General features: G+C 45.2%; 4 protein-coding genes across 5 annotated transcripts; all 4 read left to right on the top strand.

The window, feature by feature from the left end:
* The first annotated feature begins 11 nt into the window (after positions 1-11).
* Positions 12-956, top strand: LOC114588617 (olfactory receptor 2G3-like). The gene has a single exon (XM_028714025.2). It carries the CDS (start codon positions 12-14, stop codon positions 954-956), a length of 945 nt encoding a protein of 314 aa, XP_028569858.2.
* A 7,775-nt stretch (positions 957-8,731) lies between these two features.
* LOC114588616 (olfactory receptor 2C1-like) lies at positions 8,732-9,667 on the top strand. The gene has a single exon (XM_028714024.2). The coding sequence runs from the start codon at positions 8,741-8,743 to the stop codon at positions 9,665-9,667; it is 927 nt and encodes a 308-aa protein (XP_028569857.2). The 5' UTR covers positions 8,732-8,740.
* Positions 9,668-18,029: 8,362 nt separating this feature from the next.
* LOC114588418 (olfactory receptor 2G3-like) lies at positions 18,030-18,974 on the top strand. Its single transcript, XM_028713707.2, has one exon. The coding sequence runs from the start codon at positions 18,030-18,032 to the stop codon at positions 18,972-18,974; it is 945 nt and encodes a 314-aa protein (XP_028569540.2).
* A 2,955-nt stretch (positions 18,975-21,929) lies between these two features.
* LOC114588395 (olfactory receptor 2G3-like) lies at positions 21,930-24,627 on the top strand. 2 transcript variants are annotated; one of them, XM_028713661.2, is made up of 2 exons: positions 21,930-21,951; positions 23,638-24,627. In XM_028713661.2, the coding sequence occupies exons 1-2, from the start codon at positions 21,930-21,932 to the stop codon at positions 24,552-24,554; spliced, it is 939 nt and encodes a 312-aa protein (XP_028569494.1). In that variant the 3' UTR covers positions 24,555-24,627. The 2 variants fall into 2 exon arrangements, with proteins under 2 accessions (XP_028569494.1, XP_028569493.1); XM_028713660.2 differs by lacking the exon at positions 21,930-21,951 and having other exon boundaries at positions 23,540-24,627.
* Positions 24,628-25,405: the final 778 nt, after the last annotated feature.

Here is a 25,405-nt window from a genome sequence, read left to right as displayed (position 1 = left end):
TTTTCTAGATAATGTACAGGGAAGCATTGTGGGAAGAAGGTAATCAGAGCTATGAAGGAGAATTCATCTTACTGGGAGTCGCTGACCGCCCACGCTTGGAGATGTTCCTCTTTGCCTTTATCCTGACCTGCTATAAAATGACCCTGTTGGGAAACACAACCATCATTGTGGTGTCGCAGCTGGACCCCCATCTCCACACCCCCATGTATTTCTTCCTCAGCAACCTCTCCTTCCTTGATATTTGCTTCACCACCAGCCTTGGACCACAGATGCTGGTGAGCTTCTGGAAGAAGAAGAAGTCTATTTCCTATGGTGGCTGTGTGGCTGAATTGCACATCTCCCTTGCTCTGGGCTCTACAGAATGCGTCCTTTTGGCTGTCATGGCCTATGACCGATATGCTGCAGTCTGCCATCCACTGCGCTACACTACCATTATGAGCCACTCTTTATGTTTCAAGATGGCTGCCATCGCCTGGCTTTTTGGCTTCAGTAATTCACTAGTGCACACAGTGATGACTGTTCAGCTTCCACGGTGTGGAGAGAACCGAATAGACCATTTTTTCTGTGAGGTGCCAGCCTTAATCAAATTGGCCTGTGTTGACACCTCCTTCAACGAGGCTTTGCTTGTTGCTTTTAGCGCAGTGTTCCTTATAGTACCACTAGGCCTCATTATGGTCTCTTATAGCTATATTGTTGTTGCTGTGTTGAGGATCCGCTCAGCAGAGAGCAGGCAGAAGGCCTTCAACACCTGTGCTTCCCACTTGATCGTGGTGTCACTCTTTTATGGGACGGCCATCTTCAGCTACGTCCAGCCCGCATCCAACTACTCCCGCGATCAGGGCAAGATGGTTTCCCTTTTCTATACATTCGTTGTCACCATGCTCAATCCCCTAATCTATACCCTGAGGAACAAAGAGGTGCACAAAGCTCTAAGAAGACTGACAAAGAGAACCTAAGACCATTGTCTCCCAACTCCATGCAGAGGCTCTGTGGTTATATTTTAATAAAAATAAATAAAACATCACTGATCACTTATATGGCAACCAGAGCTTCTTTTTTATGTTGGATTGCCTGCGCTTGATTGTGGTGTCACTTTTTTATGGGATGGCCATTTTCAGTGACCTCCAACCTCCATCCAGCTACTCCAGCTACTTCCAACTATAAATCTGAATACCTCAACCACTTGATATCCATATTTAACTTTTTCTGGGCCTTCGCCTCCATTGGTGAAAGCCATCTGGGTGTCTTCCTTTCTAAGAGATCTTTATATTTTATCCATACGTTGTACAGAGATTTCCTAATTACATGATTTTTGAAAGCATTATGGGCCTTTACTTTATCATACCATAGATATGCATGCCATCCAAACAAATTATCAAATCCCTCTAAATCTAAAACATCAGTGCCTTCTAGTTGTATCCATTCTTTAATCCAGCAAAAAGCAGCTGCCTCAAAATAGATTTTCAAATCTGGCAGGGAGAATCCCCCTCTTTCTTTAGAATCCGTAAGTAATTTATATTTAATTCTGGGTCCGCCCCCCCCCCCCCGCCGCCGCCGCCAGATAAGTCTAGATAAAGCTTTCTGCCATTCTTTAAAGCATTTCACATTGTCTATGACTGGGAGGGCTTGAAACAAAAATAACATCTTTGGCAATACATTCATCTTAACCACTGAAATCTGGCCCATTAATGACAGTTTTAAATTTGACCATATCTCTAGGTCTCTCTTAATTTTATTCCATAGTTCAAGTTTTTCCCAGACAGATTCACACCCAAATACTTGACTTTTTTCACAAAATCTAGGCCTATCTTTTCTTGTAATAGTTTTATTTCATCATTATCCAGATTTTTCTGACCCGCTGGGAGCCTGAAGGGCCCTGCCCTGCTTCTCTCCACCTTGCTTGGGAAGGGACCTGACAGGCTCCATAAAGGAGTGTTGTTGCTGCTGCTGCTGCTGCTGCTGCTGCTGCTGCTGCTGGGCAGAGAGATCTCCATTTTTGTTTTTTTAATTGCTTATATGAGCAGGCTGAAAGCAAAGAGTAAGGTTACCTTAACTTCCGTCATAGAGCTTCAGTATGCTGATGACAACGTAGTGTGCGCACGCTCAGAAGATGACTTCCAAACCACCCTAAATATCTTTGCAGAAGCTTACGAAAAGCTTGGCCTGTTGCTTAACATCCAAAAAACCAAAGTGCTGCACCAACAAGTATAAAATAACCCCTCTGCAGTGCCACAAATCCAACTCAATGGTGTAACGTTGGCAAATGTCAATCACTTCTCCTACCTAGGCAGTTATCTTTCCACAAGGGTCAACATTGATGCCGAAATCCAGCATCGCCTGAGCTCTGCGAGTGCGGCTTTCTCCCGATTGAAGTGCAGAGTGTTTGAGGACCGGGACATTCGCAGGGAAACCAAAATGCTTGTTTACAAAGCTATTGTACTACCAACCTTACTGTATGCTTGTGAAACATGGACCACTAATAAACGCCACCTCAAACTCCTCGAAACATTCCAGTAATGGTGTCTCTGAAAAATTTTACACAACACTTGGGAAGACAGGCGAACTAGTACTGGAAGAAGCAAAGATCACCGTCTTTGAAGCAATGATTCTTCAACATCAACTTTGTTGGACTGGTCATGTTGCGTGGATGCCTGATGATCGTCTTCCAAAGCAACTACTCTATTCCAAACTTAAAAATGGAAAGCATAATGCTGGTGGTCAACAAAAGAGGTTTAAAGACTGTCTCAAGGCAAATCTTTAAAAATGTAGTATAAACACTGACAACTGGGAAACACTGGCCTGCGAGCACTCCAATTGAAGAACAGCCTTTACCAAAGGTGTCATGGACTTTGAAGACACTCGAACTCAGAACGCAAGGGAGAAATGTGCTAAGAGGAAGGCACGCTTGGCAAACCCTCACCGTGATCAACTCCTGCCCAGGAACCAATGTCCCCACTGTGGAAGGAAGTGTGGATCCAGAATTGGCCTCCATTACGGACTCATTGTTAAAACTGTGTTTATGGAAGACAATCTTACTCGGCTACGAGTGATCGCCAAAGAGAAGAAGAGAAGAGATTTTTTATCTATGTCATTTTAAATTGTGATTCTCATTACAGTGGTACCTCGGGTTACAGATGCTTCAGGTTACAGACTCCACTAACCCAGAAATAAGAACTTTGCTTCAGGATGAGAACAGAAATCGAGCCATGGCAGTGCGGCAGCAGCGGGAGGCCCCATAAGCTAAAGTGGTGCTTCAGGTTAAGAAAAGTTTCCGGTTAAGAACGGACCTCCAGAACGAATTAAGTTCTTAACCCGAGGTACCACTGTAATGCTGTATTCTTAGTTTTAGATTTTATTATTCATGTGGAAATAGTTTTCCATTTGGTTGTGTACTTTTTGATGTGTTTTATTTATTGTTTATGACTTTTGTTATGTTGGGAATTATGTAAATCTTGTCATGCTGTAAGCCGCCTGGAGCATTGTTTTAGCTATGGAAAGGCGGCATACAAATAAATGATGATGATGATGATGATGACTGCCTGATAGAACTAGGACACATACAATCTGATAAGAGTTGCAAATTAGTAGCTGCCTAGTAGAACAAATGGATGCATGGACTTTGACAAGGTTTGCAAAATTAGCCGAGCTCGTGTTAACCACAAATGGCTACAGATAGCTATATACACATTTAGCAAAACTGGTGGTTAGAATGCTCGGAAAGTCATATTGTAGCCTTCTTAGACTTTACCAACTGGTGGAGTCTGCGTTGCTCCCGGGAGGGAGAAAGGAAGTCAAATGACACCGAGGTTTGGTTCAGAGAAAAGGTTTATTCTGCTCTCCGGATAGCAGAAGGCACTTGCGTGGTCAGTCCACAGCAAGTCCAAAGAAATGAGAAATTTCATGCAGTATATATATCCTCCAGGCACCCTCTCCCCCCTTCCCCAGGAATCCAACCACGTCAGCTTATACACCTAAGTTGACATCCATGACCATAAACAGATGTTCCTGTTCCGGTACTCTTGACCATAAAAGGTTGTTCCTGTTCCTATATTCTTATCTTGGGGCAGGAGGTCACCAACTCTAAGAGCACTCCTGGCACCGTTCCCAGGTCTCTTGTCAGACCTGACAAGGTCTGTGCGTCTTTGTGGTCAGGATGTAAGATAAGACCCAGACGTGCCATCCCTGCCCCACTTGGAACTGGCAAGGCCATCCATTGCTGTCACGGACTGATAAAGGAGAGGGCTTTGAGCACTTGTTTATACATCTGGCTTTCTGTTTATACATTGACTCAAGAGCTCAAGTTAATGCATTTTAGAAATGCTCCCTTGGAGGAGGAAAAATGGGGATTTTGGGTCCTGTTTCAGACTGACTGCACAGAAACCCATTTCTTCAATATAGCTTGTGGTTAGGACCCAGAAGCAAAGACCCTCTTACACCTAGGACTGGAACCTTTGGTAAGCAAATTGTGATTTGCCATTTTAGCTTCATCAGATATGAAACTAGCTTGTGCTCGCATTAAGAAGAAATAAAATGGTTAACACGTGTAAATAGGACAGCTTGTGTAAAGAAAATAGATACTGCTCACGTCAATAGATTTTTGTAATGGGGCTTCTGACCATATCTGTGCAATGATTAGCAAGGGGAAGTAGGATGATTATATGTTAATAAGGCGGACGCGTTAGGCTGTAAACTTTGCACGCCCCTTCCTGGTGGGCGTGTAGAGGAGGAATTTTTGCGCTCAGGGAAAGGATAAAATGCTTGTGACTCCCTGAACAATGTGTGCCTGCATTGGTCACCTATCTTGAAATGATGTTTTTCTTTCAATAACCCTTTTGGCTACTTCACCAATTTTGTTCAGAATTCGTTTTAAAGGGTCTCCAGAACCAGTGTTTTTTTATCTCACAGTAATCACCAGCCTATGGACCCCATGCCCATAGTTTGATCTCCCCTTGAACTAAATCCAGTTCTCTAAATGTGACACCACATGAGGTCTCCTAACAGCTAATTGGAATACCCAGAAATATCCATATGCAATGAAATAAATTTCTCCTACCAACTTTGAAAATTTCTGCATAGCTAGTTAATTCAAAGATTTCTGCTCCCTAAGGAGTTAAGTAGTGTTTTCTTTTCCATCCCTTCCCTGGTGCAAGTCACAGCCTCCAGAGGACGCTGTGCAAGGGAAGAGGAGGCAGGTCATTTGGGGCTTCTTTGCTCATGACTGAAGGGTAATATGTAGTTTCCCCTTAATGATTGAGTCTGAGTTCTGGCCCTTATGGGGCTTCATGATGGTTCCTCAGAGAGCTGCTGAAGAAGGGGAGAGAGAGCAATTTCCTCCACCTCTCCCATCCTCCTGGATAACATCATAAAATCATTTATCCTGACCCCTGAAGGCCCCTTTTGAGATAGAGAGATCAGACTGCTAAAGTCATGTAGATGTGCTGGTATCAACACATAGTATGGGACACAATGCTGAGGCAGAAGAGCCAAGGCGCTGGACTGAATTAGGCAAGCCACCCAGGGTAAGAGTTGCGGAGAGCATTTCTCTTTAGCTACCACGATTTATGGGACGCGGGTGGCGCTGTGGGTAAAAGCCTCAGCGCCTAGGGCTTGCCGATCGAAAGGTCGGCAGTTCGAATCCCCGCGGTGGGGTGCACTCCCATTGCTCGGTCCCAGCGCCTGCCAACCTAGCAGTTCAAAAGCACCCCCGGGTGCAAGTAGATAAATAGGGACCACTTACTGGCGGGAAGGTAAACGGTGTTTCCATGTGCTGCGCTGGCTCGCCAGATGCAGCTTTGTCACGCTGGCCACATGACCCGGAAGTGTCTGCAGACAGCGCTGGCCCCCGGCCTCTTGAGTGAGATGGGCACACAACCCTAGAGTCTGTCAAGACTGGCCCGTACGGGCAGGGGTACCTTTACTTTACCTTTACCACGATTTACATTGATCATTATGGAGTGTAACAGAATCTGCATCTCTTTCTCTTTCAGTCTCCTCCTGTCTTTTCCCCCTTGACCCTCTCCCCTTCACAAACTCGTACACATACTGGATGTTCTTACTCTCTGCTTTTTAAAAAAGATTTCTTATCAGTGTGGCTCAGTGTGTGCTTCTTTTTGCTTGGCTCATCCTCTCTGGGTGTCTCCCCCAGTCGCCATCTTCCCTTCTGCCCCCCCTCTAGTCACATAGAAAGGGCCATAGCTCAGTGGTGGAGCATCTGCTTTGCATGCAGAAGGTTCCAGCTTCAAACTCTGACATCTCTTGAACGGGCTTGCAGAGAGCTGGGACTGCAATCTTGACAGCTGCTGCCTGTCAGACTAGACCAGTATCCTTCAAGCTTCAATCCCCAGAGCTGTTGGACTGCAACTCCCGTCATCCGTCACCATTGGCTAAGGTGTCTGAGGGGTGATGGGAGTAGTAGTCCAACAAAACCCAGCAACTCAAGTATGGAGAATACTGTGTAATACAGAGATAGCTGGACTAATGCTCTTATTGGCTATAAGGCAATTTCATGACTGCTCCAGGCTACCCCTAGTATTTTCCACAGAGTACCCTCTTGATGATCTGGACTACGGAGTTGCATCCAGACTGAGCTCTGTGAGAGTTTCCTTGGCCCAAGGTGGAGTCACTTGCTCCCTCAACACAGACTGTCACAGCAGACCAAGAGTCAGGGGTGAGCTAATTCCAAAAATGAAGGGTGCTAAAAGTTCTATCATGACAGGAATTCAAAATATATTTTGGTTAAATTAATACAATTTTGGTTTGCTTGATAAGTAAAGGGTGTAAAACTGATTGCCAAATGCTTGCAGTTATATATTTTATATGATAATATCAAACTTTTTTGGTTTTCCAAAAGTAGTTTATGTGCTTTTTCATCAAACGTCAACTTACCAAACTAAATGTTGTTCAGTCACAAAAATAATAGCAGATTTGAATTCCTCACACTCAAGAATACCTTGCAATAGTTAAGTTTCAACCCTCAAATGACACGCCCTTCCGAGGTAGTGTGAGGAGTGTCATCTTGAGAAAGGGACCACAAATTATAGGATGGATGGAAGAGAAATGAAGAGAAGAAAAGGTGGAGCCACTTGCTCTCTCAATACAGACTGTCATAGCAGACCAAGACCATAGCAGAACCACTCCATGGGATAGATTTTTGTTGTTGTTAATATTCTTCTTTGCAAATCTTATTTTATTTTCCCCAGCCAGAATGCAGTGTGGGCTATACACATATTAAATAAATAAAAGAATATCCGGTGTGTAAAACTGACCTAGACATAATGAATTCACTTCTCACTGTGACAGAGGTGAGATAGTAGGGTATATTGAATTCTTCAACTTTTAAATTCCAAAAATGTGGGGTACAAAAAAGTTTTAATATGTCTTGGGAATTCAAAGGTTAAATTAATACAATTTCGTTTTGCTTGGTAAGTAAAATGGGTGTAAGATTGCATGTATATTATGAAAATTGATTGCCAAGTACTTGCAGTTATATATATGATAAAATTAAGTATTATTTGGTTTCCCAAAAGTAGTTTATGTGCTTCTTCATCAAACGTTAACATCAAACTAAATGTTGTCCAGTCACAAAAAATAATAGCAGATTTGAATTCCTCACACTCAGAAATATCCCTCACTGAATAAATTTGCTAAAATTAAGTTTCACCCCCTAAAATGACATGCCCTAGTGAGGTAGGGTGAGGAGTGTCAGCTTGAGAAAGGGACCATAAATTATAGGATGGATGTGAAATGAAGAGAAGAATGGAGATATAATACTGAATACACTTGTTTTTAGTGGGTAATTTAATTATTGTTTGATTTTATACTAATGTTATATGATAGTAGCCGCCCTGAGCCCAGTTTTGGCCGTGGAGGGCGGGATACAAATAAAAGTTTGTTTGTTTGTTTCTTCTTCTTCTTCTTCTTCTTCTTCTTCTTCTTCTTCTTCTTCTTCTTCTTCTTCTTCTTCAGTTCATAGGACATGACACTTTTCACGATATGCTGGTAAGCAATTTTTCCTCCTAAAGGTTCTTTCCGTCAAAGTTTTGAGACATGTACTTGGAAATGTATATGGGGAAAGTGCCTGGGACGGATATTTTAAGCTGAAGTTGGGGGACAGATTAAGCATCTTTATCACAGATTCCTCCTCCCTCCTTAAGTTGATTCTTCTTTTAAATCCCGGGGGGGGGGGGGAGGCGAAGCAGCTTTTGTGTTTCTGTTACTTGCATTTGCAGCTGATACAATTAGGTAGTTCAACCTTTGTTAAGTTTCTCTAAACAGATTTTCCTTATAAGGGAGGTCTCCAACCCTGGATCATTTTATTGTATACACTTTGTCTTTACGTATTTTTAACCGCAAGTCTACATTTTTCTGAGATTTGACCACCAGAATAGTACACAGTATTCAAAGTGTGGCTGACCACTGGTTTACATATGAGCATGTGGTAGCTGGTACTTTATTTCAATCTACGGTAATTATTTTCAACTCTAATTTGCCTTCTTTATATCACTACAAAATATTATCATTTTCAGTAAGCATCCCAACCCTTACGTGCAGGTACCCTATCCCTGCATCAGGCCATGTAAAAAATAGAAGGTTTTCTCATTGTACACATGGTACATGGGTGATCTCAGCCATACCAAGATGCCACTATTTCTCTTGTGCCAGCGGTTTATTCCAGCTCCATTTTGCGTAGGTATTTTGCTATTTATCTTTTTTTCTTTTCCAGATGTTGTATAGGGAAGCAATGTGGGGAGATAATCAGAGCCATGAAGGAGAATTCATCTTACTGGGAGTGGCTGACCGCCCACACTTGGAGATGTTGCTCTTTGGTCTTGTCCTGATCTGCTACACGATGACCTTGTTGGGCAACACAACCATCATGGTGGTGTCACGGCTGGACCCCCATCTCCACACCCCTATGTATTTCTTCCTCAGCAACCTCTCCTTCCTTGATCTTTGCTTCACCACCAGTGTGGCCCCGCAGATGCTGGTGAACTTCTGGAGGAAAAGCAAGACCATCAGTTACGGTGCCTGTGTGGCTCAGCTCTACATCTTCCTTGCTCTGGGCTCCACAGAATGTATTCTTTTGGCTGTCATGGCCTGCGACCGCTATGCTGCCGTCTGCCACCCACTGCGTTACACTACCATTATGAGCCACTCTGTATGCTTCAAAATGGCTGCCGTCGCCTGGATTAGTGGGCTAAGCACCTCAGTGGTGGAGTCAGTGATGACTCTTCGGCTCCCACGGTGTGGAGAGAACCAAATAGACAATTTTTTCTGTGAGGTGCCAGCCTTAATCAAATTGGCCTGTGTTGACACCTCCTTCAATGAGGCTTTGCTTGTTGCTTCTAGTGCCGTCTTCCTTATAGTACCACTAGGCCTCATTATGGTCTCTTATTGCTACATTGTGGTTGCTGTGTTGAGGATCCGCTCAGCAGAGAGCAGGCAGAAGGCCTTCAACACCTGTGCTTCCCACTTGATCGTGGTGTCGCTCTTTTATGGGACAGCCACCTTCAGCTATGTCCAGCCCCCGTCCAACTACTCCCGTGATCAGGGCAAGATGGTTTCCCTTTTCTATACATTTGTTGTCACCATGCTCAATCCCTTAATCTATACCCTGAGGAACAAAGAGGTGCACAAAGCTCTAAGAAGACTGACGAAGAAAACTTAAGACCAATGTCTCCCAACTCCGTTCAGAGGCTGTGTGGTTATATTTTAATAAAAAATAAATAAAACCTCACTGATCACTTATGTGGCACTTTTTGTCTTAACCAGAGCTTCTTTTTAATTTTGAATTGACTGCCGGATATGCCAATGAATCAGGCTGGACACTGCAGTCTGTACTGCACCCCTCTGAGGTCTGTGGCCTAGGCAGTTATCTAGTTTGCCCGATGATAGGTCTGGCCCTGGGTGCCAGCCTCAGTCAAATAGGCCTGTTCTGACACCTCACTGAATGTGGTGGTGCTCTTTGCTTCCAGTGTAGTATTCCCTGTAGAACCCCTAGGTCTCATTATGGACTTTCATAACTACACTATGATGCTGTGTTAGGTTCACTCAGCTGAGGGGAGTCAAAAGGCCTTCAACACCTGTGCCTCCCACTTGATTGTGGTGTCGCTGTTTTATGGGGTGGCCATTTTCAGTTACCTTCAGCCCCGGTCCAACTATTCTTGTGACCACTCAAGATGGTTTCCTTTTTCTATACATTTGTTGTCACCACGCTTAATGCACTAATTTATATCCTGAGGTACAATGGGCTTGCCCCGTTCTTTCCAGGCACATGTCCTTGTTTTAAAACTTTGTGTCTGGAAAGCGTGGAGGAAAGCTAAAAGTGGATAAGCTCAAAGAGAGCACAACAACCACCCTCTCCAGTTGCGGTTCCTGGCAACTGATATTTAGACCCTGAATACCATGTTCAGTGTAATGTCTACATTCACCTTCAGAGTTCAGGTGCATTCATTTTAAGGTTGAATGGTAACTGCTGGTGCCTATTAGGTACTTTCTTATTAACATGGGAACAAAATCCAAGTTCTCCTTCATCCCTAGCAGCATTATTTATTGAGAAGTTACATTTGGAGGTGTGCATTGAGAACTAATATCCTTTTAAAAAAAATAAAGATAAAAAAGACTGCCATTAATACGACCGTTGGGTTGATGGGAATAAAATGGAGGATAAAATGTCCTTCCTACACATCTACTGTATGGGACGCGGGTGGCGCTGTGGGTTAAACCACAGCGCCTAGGACTTGCCGATCAGAAGGTCGGCAGTTCGAATCCCCGCGACAGGGTGAGCTCCCATTGCTCGGTCCCTGCTCCTGCCAACCTAGCAGTTTGAAAGCACGTCAAAGTGCAAGTAGATAAATAGGTACCGCTCCGGCGGGAAGGTAAACGGCATTTCTGTGCGCTGCTCTGGTTCTTCAGAAGCGGCTTAGTCATGCTGACGACATGACCCAGAAGCTGTACGCCGGCTCCCTCAGCCAATAAAGCGAGATGGGTGCCGCAACCCCAGAGTCGGTCACAACTGGACCTAATGGTCAGGGATCCCTTTACCTTTACAGATCTACTGTAAGGCCAAAGATGGGAGGGGAAGGAAGGTGGGAAAAACAGTGTCAAACTGGTTCTGCAGGATGGAAGTCACCCCCACCAAAGTAGCAATAATGCCACATGGCTGGTTCACATGACACAATGACAATCAGCAGCCGTAAAATTCTTTAAACAGAAAAGTAGTGTGTTGGTGTGGTGTGTGTGTGTGTGTGTGTGTGTGTGTAGAATTGGCAGACAGCTAAGCCGAAAGATCTTGGATTGCAAAGTCAAATTAAGGGCCCCTGCAGCTGTCCTTTTAAACACACATTCATAGCTCTTTGTGCTCAGGATGCTTTTGGGGTGGTCACATACAATCCAACAACAACAACAACAACAACAATTTTATATGTATCCTGCACATCTGGCTGGGCTGCCCAAACCATGCTGATTGCACCTGCAGAATTTGGGGGGCAGTGCTGCATTTCCATTCATTTCAAACTTCCTGTTGAAATATTCTATACCACAAATGTTTGGTGTAGGGGGTTTCTCCCACATTTGTTATGCTGTAGCCCCAGCAGTTATGTGGTAACACTGAGGAAGCATCACAGAACAACCCGAAGCAAATTCTTTATGCTACAACTAATCAGTGCTTTTGGGGGGGGCTCCACCCCCATCGTTCAGCCCGGACACTGAGGTCCAGCGCCGAGGGCCTTCTGGCAGTTCCCTCATTGTAAGAAGTGAGGCTACAGGGAACCAGACAGAGGGCCTTCTCGGTCGTGGCGCCCGCCCTGTGGAACACCCTCCCTTCAGATGTGAAGGAAATAAGCAGCTATCTTCCCTTTAAAAGACATCTGAAGGCAGCCCTGTTCAGGGAAGTTTTTAATATGTAACGCTGTACTGTTTTTAACACTTGATTGGGACCTGCCCAGAGTGGCTGGGTAAACTCAGCCAGATGGGTGGGGTATAAATAATAAATTATTATTATTATTATTATTATTATTATTAAGCATACCCCTAAACATTTTGTGAATCTAAGTTTGGCCTCATTGAGGGGGAGTATTTCAATATGAGTAGGAAAATGAGAGTACCCCTAAACAGTTTTTTAGGAGGGAAAAAGCACTGCCACTAATACACAATGATGGTGTCAAAAACATGTTGCAGAATATCACTGACAGGGCCTTGACTAGCAGTACATCACCACAAGGGGGGGGGGTGAACTGTGTCGTATGCATAGCAAGAAGACAAAAAGCCAAGGGGTAGAAAGACCAAATGTGGATCAATTCCTAACGAATTTTGTGGCTGTATGATGATGTGAACCCAGATCCCCCCCCCCTTGGACTATAACTAGTTCTCTAAATGTGACACCAACACGAAGTGCCCAAAGAGCAAATTGGAGTACTCAGAAATATCAATATGCAATGAAATAAATTTATCCGACCAACAGTTTCCATATAGCTAGTTGATTCAAAGACTTTTGCTCCCTAAGGAGTTAAGTAGTATTTTTCTTTCCAGGTCTTCCCTCATGCAAGTCACAGACTCCAAATGACATTGTGCAAGCGAGGAGGAGGAGAGTCCTTTGAGGCTTCTTTGCTCATGGCTGCAGCATAAAATTTTCCCCTAATTATTGAGTCTTGAGTTCTGTTCCATCTGCGGCTCCATGATGGTTCTTCAGGGAGCTGCTGAAGATTGGGGTGGATAGCAGCTCACTCCACCACCTCCCTGCTGGATAACATCATAAAGTCAGTTCTCCTGACTCCAGAAGGCCCCTTTTGAGAGAGATTGTGCTACTATGGTCATTTAGATGTGCAGGTACTAACAGATACTATGGGACACAGTGCTGAGACAGAAGGGCCCAGGCGCTGGGCTGAATTGGGCAAGCCAACCAAAGTAAGAGTTTTCTGGGGGGAGCATTTCCCTTTTTCTTCCACCTTTTGCATTGATCATTATGCAGATGTCTCCAAATATATGCATAGCTGTCAACTTTCAGATTTGAAAATAAGGGATCAGCAGCCTCGAAAATAAGGGATCAGCAGCCTCACCTGTCCCGGGGACAGTCTACGGGATATCTAACAATCCGGGATAGCAGCGGGAAGCAGCGGGAAACAGCGCTGGAATAAGGGAATTTCCCGCAAAAAAGGGGAAGGTTGAAAGCTATGAATATATGAGATTCCGCATCCCTGTCTCCTGCTTTGAGCTGTCTCCCTTGACACTCTCCCCCTGAATGCTCTTTCTATTCATTCAATCTTATTTCATTCTTCATCTGATTCAACTATTTCTGTACAGAACAGAAGCAAAGCAGCCTCCCCTGGTGTGGTGCCTGCCAGATGTTTTCAGCAACAACTCCCATCAATGCCAGTTGACAAGGCTAAGAGTTAAGAGGGAAGGGAGTTTTAGTCTTAAATATCTGGAGGGCATCGGGTTTGGACAAGGAGGGTGTCAAGGCTAAATGTTTCATTCATTCATTTTCTTTGCAAATCTAAACTTAGGTGAACTGCTCGCTCTCCCCTCTCCGAGTCAGCCTTATAATTTCATCTCCCTGGCATCCTCCCTTAGGCCTTTCTTTCACAGTGTAAGCACTGCCCAACAGGTCGACCGCGATCAACTCGTAGATCATCTGACTGATATCTGTCGATCGCAGCCCAACTTCTCTGTGAGGCAGCCTGAGAGAGCGCAGCACACTCCTCTAGAATGACGCACGCGCCTAACAAAGGCAGAAGGAGAACGAGAAGTGAGCCGGCTTGAGGCAGGAGGCGGGAGGAGGAGGGGTACGCAGACGGAGAGGAGCGCGCTCCTGCTGGCTTCTCAGAGAGAGAACTTTTGCCTCCATTTTCCTTCCCCCCGCAACTTAAACTCCCCCCCTCCCGTGTCCATTTAGCCACCTCCTTCAACACAGGCACCCATGCACGCTTCTCATCCTTCCAGTTTGATTGAGCCTGTATTTGGCTGGTTTGGATGGCGCTGGTGCTGACCTGAGCAGGCAACGCAGACGTCACTGGCCCACCTCAGAGCTGTGCGGAGGGGGCTAGGGCATAATCCAGGGGTCAGCAAACTTTTTCAGCAGGGGGCTGGTCCACTGTCCCTCGGACCTTGTGGGGGGCCGGGCTATATATTTTTTTTTGGGGGGGGGGGGGAGAATGATTTCCTATGCCCCACAAATAACCCAGAGAGGCATTTTAAATAAAAGGACACATTCTACTCATGTAAAAACACGCTGATTCTCAGACCGTCCGCTGGCCCAATTTAGAAGGCGATTGGGCCGGATCTGGCCCCCGGGCCTTAGGTTGCCTACCTAGGCACTATAGCATGGACTTGACTTCTGTAACCCTTGAGGATATAGTTCATCCCATAGCTATGGTCTGGGTAGGAAAACCAGTCAGAAGAGCTAAAGAATCACCTCGGGGTCATGTGTGGGGTTTCTTCCCACACATTACTCTAGCAAGATGTGATGTATTAAAGCAGGGGAATCACTGGCCCTGCAGATGTTGCCGAACTAAAGCTCACATCGCCCATAAGTATAGGTGGAAAGAAGGGGTGGATATATCCTCCTCATATTGTAGCCATGTATTCTGCAGCTGCTGCACTAGTCAAACTCATCCTAGACATGAATCTCCCCAGTGAAGCCTGGAGAGATTCCCTCTGGAGATCTCTGCTTACAGTTTTGCAATTCTGAATACCGTACTTCATAGCTTGTTGTTGTTTAGTCGTGTCCGCCTCTTCGTGACCCCATGGACCAGAGCACGCCAGGCACTTCTGTCTTCCACTGCCTGCTGCAGTTTGGTCAAACTCATGCTGGTAGCTTCGAGAACACTATCCAACCATCTCGTCCTCTGTCGTCCCCTTCTCCTTGTGCCCTCCATCTTTCCCAACATCAGGGTCTTTTCCAGGGAGTCTTCTCTTCTCATGAGGTGGCCAAAGTATTGGAGCCTCAGCTTCAGGATCTGTCCTTCCAGTGAGCACTCAGGGCTGATTTCCTTCAGAATGGAGAGGTTTGATCTTCTTGCAGTCCATGAGACTCTCAAGAGTCTCCTCTAGCACCATAATTCAAAAGCATCAATTCTTCGGCGATCAGCCTTCTTTGTGGTCCAGCTCTCACTTCCATACATCACTACTGGGAAAACCATGGCTTTAACTATACAGACTTTTGTTGGCAAGGTGATGTCTCTGCTTTTTAAGATGTTGTCTAGGTTTGCCATCGCCTTTCTCCCAAGGAGCAGGCGTCTTTTAATTTCGTGGCTGCTGTCACCATCTGCAGTGATCATGGAGCCCAAGAAAGTAAAATCTCTCACTGCCTCCATTTCTTCCCCTTCTATTTGCCAGGAGGTGATGGGACCAGTGGCCATGATCTTCGGGGTTTTTTATGTTGAGCTTCAGACCATATTTTGCGCTCTCCTCTTTCACCCTCATTAAAAGGTTCTTTAATTCCTCCTCACTTTCTGCCATCAAGGTTGTGTCATCTGCATATCTGAGGTTGTTGATATTTCTTCCAGCAATCTTAATTCTGGCTTGGGATTCATCCAGCCCAGCCTTTCGCATGATGAATTCTGCATATAAGTTAAATAAGCAGGGAGACAATATACAGCCTTGCCGTACTCCTTTCCCAATTTTGAACCAATCATTTTTTTCATATCCAGTTCTAACTGTAGCTTCTTGTCCCACATAGAGATTTCTCAGGAGACAGATGAGGTGATCAGGCACTCCCATTTCTTTAAGAACTTGCCATAATTTGCTGTGGTCGACACAGTCAAAGGCTTTTGCATAGTCAATGAAGCAGAAGTAGATGTCTTTCTGGAACTCTCTAGCTTTCTCCATAATCCAGCGCATGTTTGCAATTTGGTCTCTGGTTCCTCTGCCCCTTCGAAATCCAGCTTGCACTTCTGGGAGTTCTTGGTCCACATACTGCTTAAGCCTGCCTTGTAGAATTTTAAGCATAACCTTGCTAGCGTGTGAAATGAGTGCAATTGTGCGGTAGTTGGAGCATTCTTTGGCACTGCCCTTCTTTGGGATTGGGATGTAGACTGATCTTCTCCAATCCTCTGGCCACTGCTGAGTTTTCCAAATTTGCTGGCATATTGAGTGTAGCACCTTAACAGCATCATCTTTTAAAATTTTAAATAGTTCAGCTGGAATATCATCACTTCCACTGGCCTTGTTATTAGCAGTGCTTTCTAAGGCCCATTTGACTTCACTACTTCACACCTACAAATACCAAAACAGATAACCATACAATTATCTCTGATTCCAGTCCACTTACAAAGAAATCACTTATGTTCAGCTTTTGAAAGAGCCTTTTGTAAGAGATTTTGTTTAAGAAACCAAACCAAACCAAACCAAACCAAACCAAACCAAACGGATGCTTTAGTTGAGACTCCTACATTACAGAGGTTGAACTAGATGACCCTCAGGGTCCCTTCCAACACTACAGTTTTATGGTTCTATGAAAATACTGTTATGAGTTTGAGGGCGGACAGACTGTATGCCTAGGCCCCTTCTAATTCCTGGATCCAGCATGGATTCAGTTCTTGGACTAGCTAGACCAGCCTGTTAAGGTAAAGTTAAAGGGACCCCTGACCATTAGGTCCAGTCGCGGATGACTCTGGGGTTGTGGCGCTCATCTCACTTTATTGGCCGAGGGAGCCGGCATACAGCTTCAGAGTCATATGGCCAGCATGACTAAGCCGCTTCTGGTGAACAAGAGCAGCGCACGGAAACACCGTTTACCTTACCTACCTACCTTATCTACTTGCACTTCGTGCTTTCGAACTGCTAGGTTGGCAGGAGCAGGGACCAAGCAATGGCAGCTCACCCCGTCACGGGGATTCGAACCGCCGACCTTCTGATCAGCAAGCCCTAGGCTCTGTGGTTTAACCCACAGCGCCACCCCTTCTAATTCCTGGATCCAGCATGGATTCAGTTCTTGGACTAGCTAGACCAGCCTGGTAATGGCCTGCTACGTAGGATTTAAAGGAGTGGCTCTGGGCAATTGGGTGAGCCTCCCTCCCTAAACTACCTGCTAGCCAGGGAGACCAAGGCCAGAGTGCAGAATTGAGTTAGGAGAGCTAGAAGCTGGAGAAAAAGCTACAGGCTAGAAAGACAGAGGGAGAGTCATACCTGATTTCTACTGGAATCCAAGGCTGTGGCTATGGGAGAAGGAAGACCCTCTTGGAGTGTAATGCTGCCAACCCCTCCATCATAGGCCCAGGTGGTATATATGTGCAAAGAAACCATCTCTCTTAAAGACACCACCGTCTCCGCTGTCCCTCAATCCAAGGAAACTGAACCCTGGGTAAGCATATGGGACCCTTTGAATATTCAGGGGGCATGCACCAATACTGTTGAAAGCAAAGCTTCACCATGTCTTCATGTTGATTAAATGTGTATTGACCGGGGATGGAGGAGACATTTGATTGAGCTTGTAATTTGAAATGAAATTATGTAATTTGCTCCTTCTGAAATAAATATGCTAACCTAAACATGGCCATTCTATGAAATTCACACAGCGCAGCTCTCCAGTCAAGCAATGTGTATAAAACTGCCTATAAGTCTGCACCCTATTCTTCTGACAATCATCTGGTTTAAATGTTGTTGTGTTGTTTTTCAGAAAATAGTAGATTACCTTTGGCCCTCCAGATGTTGGTGAACTACAACTCCCATCATCCCAGTATTTGGCCATGCTTGCTGGGGCGGAAAAGAACTGCACTTCAGCAACATCTGAAGGGCTGAATGTTCCCCATCCCTACATTAAGCTATGTAAAAATGAGACGGTTTTCTCGTTGTACACATGGTCCTGGTTCATATTCATACTGCATAGATTCAGAAGCAGTTTGGGTAGAGAGTACACTTAACTGGAGCTTGGATTTGGAGAACGGGGACAAGTCTCATGTCCAAGAATGAGAATCATTGGGTGATCACACACAGTCTTGCAACCATGCCACTATTGCTTTTGTGCCAACTGTTTATTCCAGCTCCATTTTGAGTAGGTATTTTGCTATTTTTGTTTCTTCTTTTTCTAGATAATGTACAGGGAAGGATTGTGGGAAGAAGGTAATCAGAGCTATGAAGGAGAATTCATTTTACTGGGAGTGGCTGACCGCCCACACTTGGAGATGTTGCTCTTTGGTCTTGTCCTGACCTGCTACACGATTACCTGGCTGGGTAATACAACCATCATTGTGGTGTCATGGCTGGACCCCCATCTCCACACCCCCATGTATTTTTTCCTCACCAATCTCTCTATCATTGATCTTTGCTTCACCACCAGTGTGGGCCCTCATATGTTGGTGAACTTCTGGCGGGAAAGGAAGACCATCAGTTACGGTGCCTGTGTGGCCCAGCTCTACATCTACCTTGCTTTGGGCTCCACAGAATGTATTATTTTGGTTTCCATGGCTTATGACCGCTATGCTGCTGTCTGCCACCCACTGCGCTACACTACCATTATGAACCACTCTGTATGCTACAAAATGGCTGCTGTTGCCTGGGTTAGTGGCCTTTGCAACCCAGTGATAATAACAGTGATGACTCTTCGGCTCCCACGGTGTGGAGAGAACCGAATAGACAATTTTTTCTGTGAGGTGCCTGCCTTAATCAAACTGGCCTGTGTTGACACCACGTTCACTGAAAATGTGCTCTTTATTTCCAGTGTGCTGTTCCTTGTAACACCTCTAGGCCTCATTGTCATCTCTTATAGCTTCATTGTGGCTGCTGTGTTAAGGATCCGCTCAGCTGAGGGCAGGCGGAAGGCCTTCAACACCTGTGCTTCCCACTTGACTGTGGTGTCTCTCTTTTTTGGAACAGCCCTTTTCACTTACCTCCAACGCCCGTCCAACAATGTTCGTGACCAAGCCAAGATGGCCTCCCTTTTCTATACATTTGTTACCACTATGCTTAATCCACTCATTTATACCCTGAGGAACAAAGAGGTGCATAAAGCTCTAAGAAGATTGATGAAGAGAACTTAAGCCCAATGTCTCCCAGCTTCATTCAGAGGCTCTGTGGTTATATTTTAATAAAAAGTCCTCATTGGTCACTTATATGGCACTGTTCAAATTTTCAAAGCTCCCCTTTCATTTTAGTCACCCACAGACTAATCCAATGAATTAGGTTTCTTTCAGCAATTATTATAACGGTTATTCCCAAAGGCCGACTACAAGTTGCTTAAGATGAGCCAACTGGATGAAGCCAAAATCCTATCTAGTCTAGCATTGCCATATGTCTGGGAATTCCCGGACATGCCCTCTTTTGGGGGTCCTACATGCCCATCCGGGGGGAATTTTACATCTTAAAGCATATGTCCTGGTTTGGGGGGGGGGGGGGTTGAGAAAAAATGTGCACTGGTGACACTGGTTCAAACTCAGGCTCTGGCGCTGGTGACTCAGGCTCTGGCATAGGTGTCTAGGGCTCAGCGGCAGCAGAGGTGCTATCGGGCGATTGCCCTAAAAAAGCTCAACAAATTTTTGTGTCCGGATTTTTACCTCTTGAAATATGGCAACCCTAAGTCTAGCATCCTTTTTTCACAATGACCAATAAGATGTCTAGCCAGAAGCAAGACCTAAGCACACTCCTCACTTTTGGATCTTGTCAACTGATATTTAAAGCCTCAACACAATGGCTGTGCATGTTTATAGTATCTTTTAATAATAATAAAAACCATCATTGATCACTTTTGTGGTACTCTTCACTTGCCTAAAACGTTATTTTTTCTTTCAGTTTGACTGTCATTAATTTGACCATTAGGTAGATGGGAATAAAAATGGAGGATCAATCTTCCTTCCCAAAGATCCACTGTAAGGCCAAAGATGCAGGTTGGGGAGAGGGGAAACAGTGCCAAATTGGTTCTGCGGTACTGAAGCTGCTCCCACCAGCAGTAATACAACACTCTTGGTTCCCATGACATGATCAGCCATAGTAAAACGCTGTCATAGACTGGCTTGAAGTTGAGGAATGGTGGGAGGACACAGCTCAGAGCTTGGGGATTGGTGGTGGGACAACACTGAGTGGTCAAAGGGAGAAGAGGGAGAAGACTGGGAGGAGGTGTTGGTAGCTGAAGAGGTAGCAGGGCTTAGTGACTCAGAGGAGCCTGTAGCAGAGAGAAGTCCAGAATAAGGAGCTGAAGCAAGAAAAGAGGGACACCACAAGGTAGGGATGAGTCTCTGGCTGGTGAAGAGGCATGGGTGTCTCCCCCACCTGCTGTGATGAGCTCCCCTTCCTGCTGGTTTCACATAACCAGGAGAGGTATGACAAGGGCAGAGAAGAAGTTAGCTTCACCCAGGCGCAGTCTCAGATTGCTTGGGGGGGTAATCCGGGTGAAGAGGGGACTTAGGCAGCTATGAGGAGACTTTGCAATTGCTTCATGGGAGCAAGACCCACTGGAGATGAGTTGCTGTTCTCGTTAGGCCTGACACTCCTCCACAGAGCTTGTTTTTGGTAGTAAAGAGTTAACTCCAACTTGCTCAGTGTGATTTACTGCTGACTCACTCCAGTCAGATGCATTAACTCAAAAAAGGCTGGTGTTCTGCCTAAGACAGTGGACCTTTAGGATTCAGTTGGACAACAAAGACCATCAAAATTGCTCTTTAATGGGTTTTATTAACAGGATGAGGAAAATAAAGAACGAAGGAAGAGGAGACAGACAATATCTTATGGCCACATCTATTGCTGGAGACTCCCCCTTCTTGGGCCGGCAACGAGTCAAACGGGTCTACAGGAAGGTCTGCAATGAGATTCCCTTTGGTGGGCTTGGACCTTATACACTCTATGGAAGTATTGACCAGCACCTTGCCTATTCCCATATAGCTAGTTAATTCAAAGACTTTTGCTCCCTAAGGAGTTAAGTAGTATTTTTCTTTCCATGCTTTCCCTCATGCAAGTCACAGCCTCCAGAGGACATTATGCAAGCAAGGAGGAGGAGAGTCCTTTGAGCCTTCGTAAAATTTTCCCCTAATTATTGAGTCTGAGTTCTGTTCCTTCTGGGGCTCCATGATGGTTCTTCAGGGAGCTGCTGAAGATGGAGGTGGATAGCAGCTCACTCCACCACCTCCCTGCTGGATAACATCACAAAATCAGTTCTCCTGACTCCAGAAGGCCCCTTTTGAGAGAGACCGTGCTACTACAGTCATGTAGATGTGCAGATACTAACAGATACTATGGGACACAGTGCTGAGACAGAAGGGCCCAGGCGCTGGACTGAATTAGGCAAGCCAACCCAAGTAAGAGTTTTTTTTGGGGGGAGCATTTCCCTTTTTCTTCCACCTTTTGCATTGATCATTATGCAGATGTCTCCAAACATATGAGATTCCGCATCCCTGTCTCCTGCTTGGAGCTGTCTCCCTTGCCACTCTCCCCCTCTCTGCATGCTTCTGTAGCTGCAACATACTCTGCTTCTGTGGAAGATAATGCTACACAGTTCTGTTTATAACTACCCCATGAAACAGGTCCATCCCTGAACATAAACACCTATCCACTTGTGGATTTATAATCAGCATAGTCGCCAGCCCAATCTGCCCCAGTATACCCAATCAAACCAGGATTACTGACAGTGCTAACCTTCATTTAGAATATATAGTACCCTTTAGATGCTGCACCACCCTTTAAACTCCTGCCCAATCATTTTCAGTGGGGGCATTTACTTTTCTACTAAGTATCCCCATGGCATTGGCTATGTCAGGTCTACATGTGGTAACTGAATACAAAGGTTTACCAATCATTGACCGATATTGTTGTCTGGCAACGGGTTTGAACTCCGCTGATTCTTTAAGAAGCCAGTGGCCATGGCTGTAGCAACTGCGTTTTCAGCTTGCATCTGCATGCTTTCAATTAGTTCATGGATCTTTTGCCTTTGGTTGAGAAGAAACGAGCCGTCTTCTTCTCTTTCAACTTGAATCCCGAGGTAGTACTGAACATCTCCCAGTTCCTTGATGTCCACTTCTTTGCTAAGATGTGCATAGCCTCTTTAATTTGCTGTAGCAATAATCAAGTCATGCAACTGAGCAGTTATCTCTCAAAACTAGCACCAACCGCCAAACTGATTGTCACAGCAACCGGTTAGAACATGGAGGTCGTTAGTCCTCTGTCGGAATGTTGAACTTTACTGTACCTTCACATCCCACAGGGGTCCCTTCCAACACTACAGTTCTATGATTCTATGAAAATACTGTTATGAGTTTGAGGGGGGACAGGCTGTATGCCTGGGCCCCTTCTAATTCCTGGATCCAGCATGGATTCAGTTCTTGGACTAGCTAGACCAGCCTGGTAATGGCCTGCTACGTAGGATTTAAAGGAGTGGCTCTGGGCAATTGGGTGAGCCTCCCTCCCTAAACTACCTGCTAGCCAGGGAGACCAAGGCCAGAGTGCAGAATTGAGTTAGGAGAGCTAGAAGCTGGAGAAAAAGCTACAGGCTAGAAAGACAGAGGGAGAGTCATACCTGATTTCTACTGGAATCCAAGGCTGTGGCTATGGGAGAAGGAAGACCCTCTTGGAGTGTAATGCTGCCAACCCCTCCATCATAGGCCCAGGTGGTATATATGTGCAAAGAAACCATCTCTCTTAAAGACACCACCGTCTCCGCTGTCCCTCAATCCAAGGAAACTGAACCCTGGGTAAGCATATGGGACCCTTTGAATATTCAGGGGGCATGCACCAATACTGTTGAAAGCAAAGCTACACCATGTCTTCATGTTGATTAAATGTGTATTGACCGGGGATGGAGGAGACATTAGACTGAGCTTGTAATTTGAAAAGAATTTACGTAATTTGCTCCTTCTGAAATAAATATGCTAACCTAAACATGGCCATTCTTTGAAATTCACACAGCACAGCTCTCCAGCCAAGTAATGTGTATAAAACTGCATATAAGTCTGCACCCTATTCTTCTGACAATCATCTGGTTTAAATGTTGTTCTTGTTGTTTTAAAAAATAGTAGATTACCTTTGGCCCTCCAGATGTTGGTGAACTACAACTCGCATCATCCCAGTATTTGGCCATGCTTGCTGGGGCTGAAAAGAATTGTGCTTCAGCAACATCTGGAGGGCTGAATGTTAAGTCATGTAAACATGAGACGGTTTTCTTGTTCACGTGGTTCCTGGTTCATATTCATACTGTAAAGATTCAGAAGCAGTTTGGGTAGATATTACACTTAACTGGAGCTTGGATTTGGAGAACGGGGACTAGTCTCATGTCCAAGAATGAGAATCATTGGGTGATCACAGCCTTGCAATAATAATAATAATAATAATAATTTATTATTTATACCCCGCCCATCTGGCTGGGCTTCCCCAGCCACTCTGGGCGGCTTCCAAAAAAAAAATATTAAAATACTGTAATACATCAAACATTAAAAGCTTCCCTAAAAATGTCTTCTAAAAATCTGGTAGTTGTTTTTCTCTTTGACATCTGGTGGGAGGGCGTTCCACAGGGCGGGTGCCACTACCGAGAAGGCCCTCTGCCTGGTTCCCTGTAACTTGGCTTCTCGCGGCGAGGGAACTGCCAGAAGGCCCTCGGTGCTGGACCATGCCACTATTGCTTTTGTACTAACTGTTTATCCCAACTCCATTTTGAGTAGGTGCTTTGCTATTTTTGTTTCTTCCTTTTCTAGATAATGTACAGGGAAGGATTGTGGGAAGAAGGTAATCAGAGCTATGAAGGAGAATTCATCTTACTGGGAGTGGCTGACCGCCCACGCTTGGAGATGTTGCTCTTTGGTCTTGTCCTGGTGTGCTACACAATTACCTTGCTGGGTAATACAACCATCATTGTGGTGTCGCGGCTGGACCCCCATCTCCACACCCCCATGTACTTCTTCCTCACCAATCTCTCTGTCCTTGATCTTTGCTTCACCACCAGTGTGGGCCCGCAGATGCTGGTGAACTTCTGGAGGAAAAGCAAGACCATCAGTTATGGTGCCTGTGTGGCCCAGCTCTACATCTTCCTTGCTCTGGGCTCCACAGAATGTGTCCTTTTGGTTGTCATGGCCTACGACCGCTATGCTGCCGTATGCCACCCGCTGCGCTACACTACCATTATGAGCCACTCTGTATGCTACAAAATGGCTGCCGCTGCCTGGGTTAGTGGCATTTGCAACCCAGTGATGGAGACAGTGATGACTCTTCGGCTCCCACGGTGTGGAGAGAACCGAATAGACAATTTTTTCTGTGAAGTGCCAGCCTTAATCAAACTGGCCTGCGCTGACACTTCACTCACTGAGGCTGTGCTCTTTACTTCCAGTGTGCTGTTCCTTGTAACACCTCTAGGCCTCATTGTCGTCTCTTATAGCTTCATTGTGGCTGCTGTGTTAAGGATCCGCTCAGCTGAGGGCAGGCGGAAGGCCTTCAACACCTGCGCTTCCCACTTGACTGTGGTGTCTCTCTTTTTTGGAACAGCCCTTTTCACTTACCTCCAGCCCCCGTCCAACAATGCCCATGACAAAGCCAAGATGGCCTCCCTTTTCTATACATTTGTTACCACTATGCTCAATCCACTCATTTATACCCTGAGGAACAAAGAGGTGCACAAAGCTCTAAGAAGATTGATGAAGAGAACTTAAGTCCAATGTCTCCCAGCTTCACTCAGAGGCTCTGCAGTATATTTTAATAAAAAGTCCTCATTGAATTCTAGAATGTATTATAATGGTTATTTTTGCTAGTAAAGAGTTAACTCCAACTTGCTCAGTGTGATTTACTGCTGACTTGCTCCAGTCAGATGCATTAACTGAAAAAAGGCTGGTGTTCTGCCTAAGACAGTGGACCTTTAGGATTCAGTTGGACAACAAAGACCATCAAAATTGCTCTTTCATGGGTTTTATTAACAGGATGAGGAAAATAAAGAATGAAGGAAGAGGAGACAGAGATTAATAAACATTAATAGAATTAAAACCTATCTATTAAAGATTAACGTATCTCTTAAAGGTAACAATTAATGCAAATTATTCTTAGAGAGCTGTGCTCTACAAGGCTGCAAATGCTAGGCCCAGCCTATGCCTGGGCACTTCTGAAGGCATTCAAGGGGGAAATCTTCAGAACATTGCATGTAACTTCTTGTGATACAATGGTCTTCTGAATATGTCCCAATGCAGTTGCCATAAAGCAAGTCCGATATATCCTGGAACAAAGGGTTGGAGCTGTGGGCCCTTCCAGATGCCTCTTTTTATTACACATCCATAACTGTTTGTGCTCAGGATGCTATGAGCAGGCGTTATGTGCAATCCATGGGCATTGCAGGGGGGGGGGCTGGGGGCAGCTGTGCCCCGAAATGAAGTCAATAAATAAAAATACTTATCTAACTGACCAATCAGGTCGCAGATAACTCAGTTCCCCCCTCCCCCTTCAAAAAACCCATAAAGCCTGTCTATGCCCGTGGTGCAATCCCACTTTCAATACGGCTTGTACCTGGGAGAAC

This window comes from Podarcis muralis, chromosome 2 (genome assembly GCF_964188315.1).
Source record: "Podarcis muralis chromosome 2, rPodMur119.hap1.1, whole genome shotgun sequence".
In the NCBI taxonomy this organism is placed as follows: Eukaryota; Metazoa; Chordata; class Lepidosauria; order Squamata; family Lacertidae; genus Podarcis; species Podarcis muralis.
This window is presented reverse-complemented; position numbering and strand designations above follow the sequence as displayed.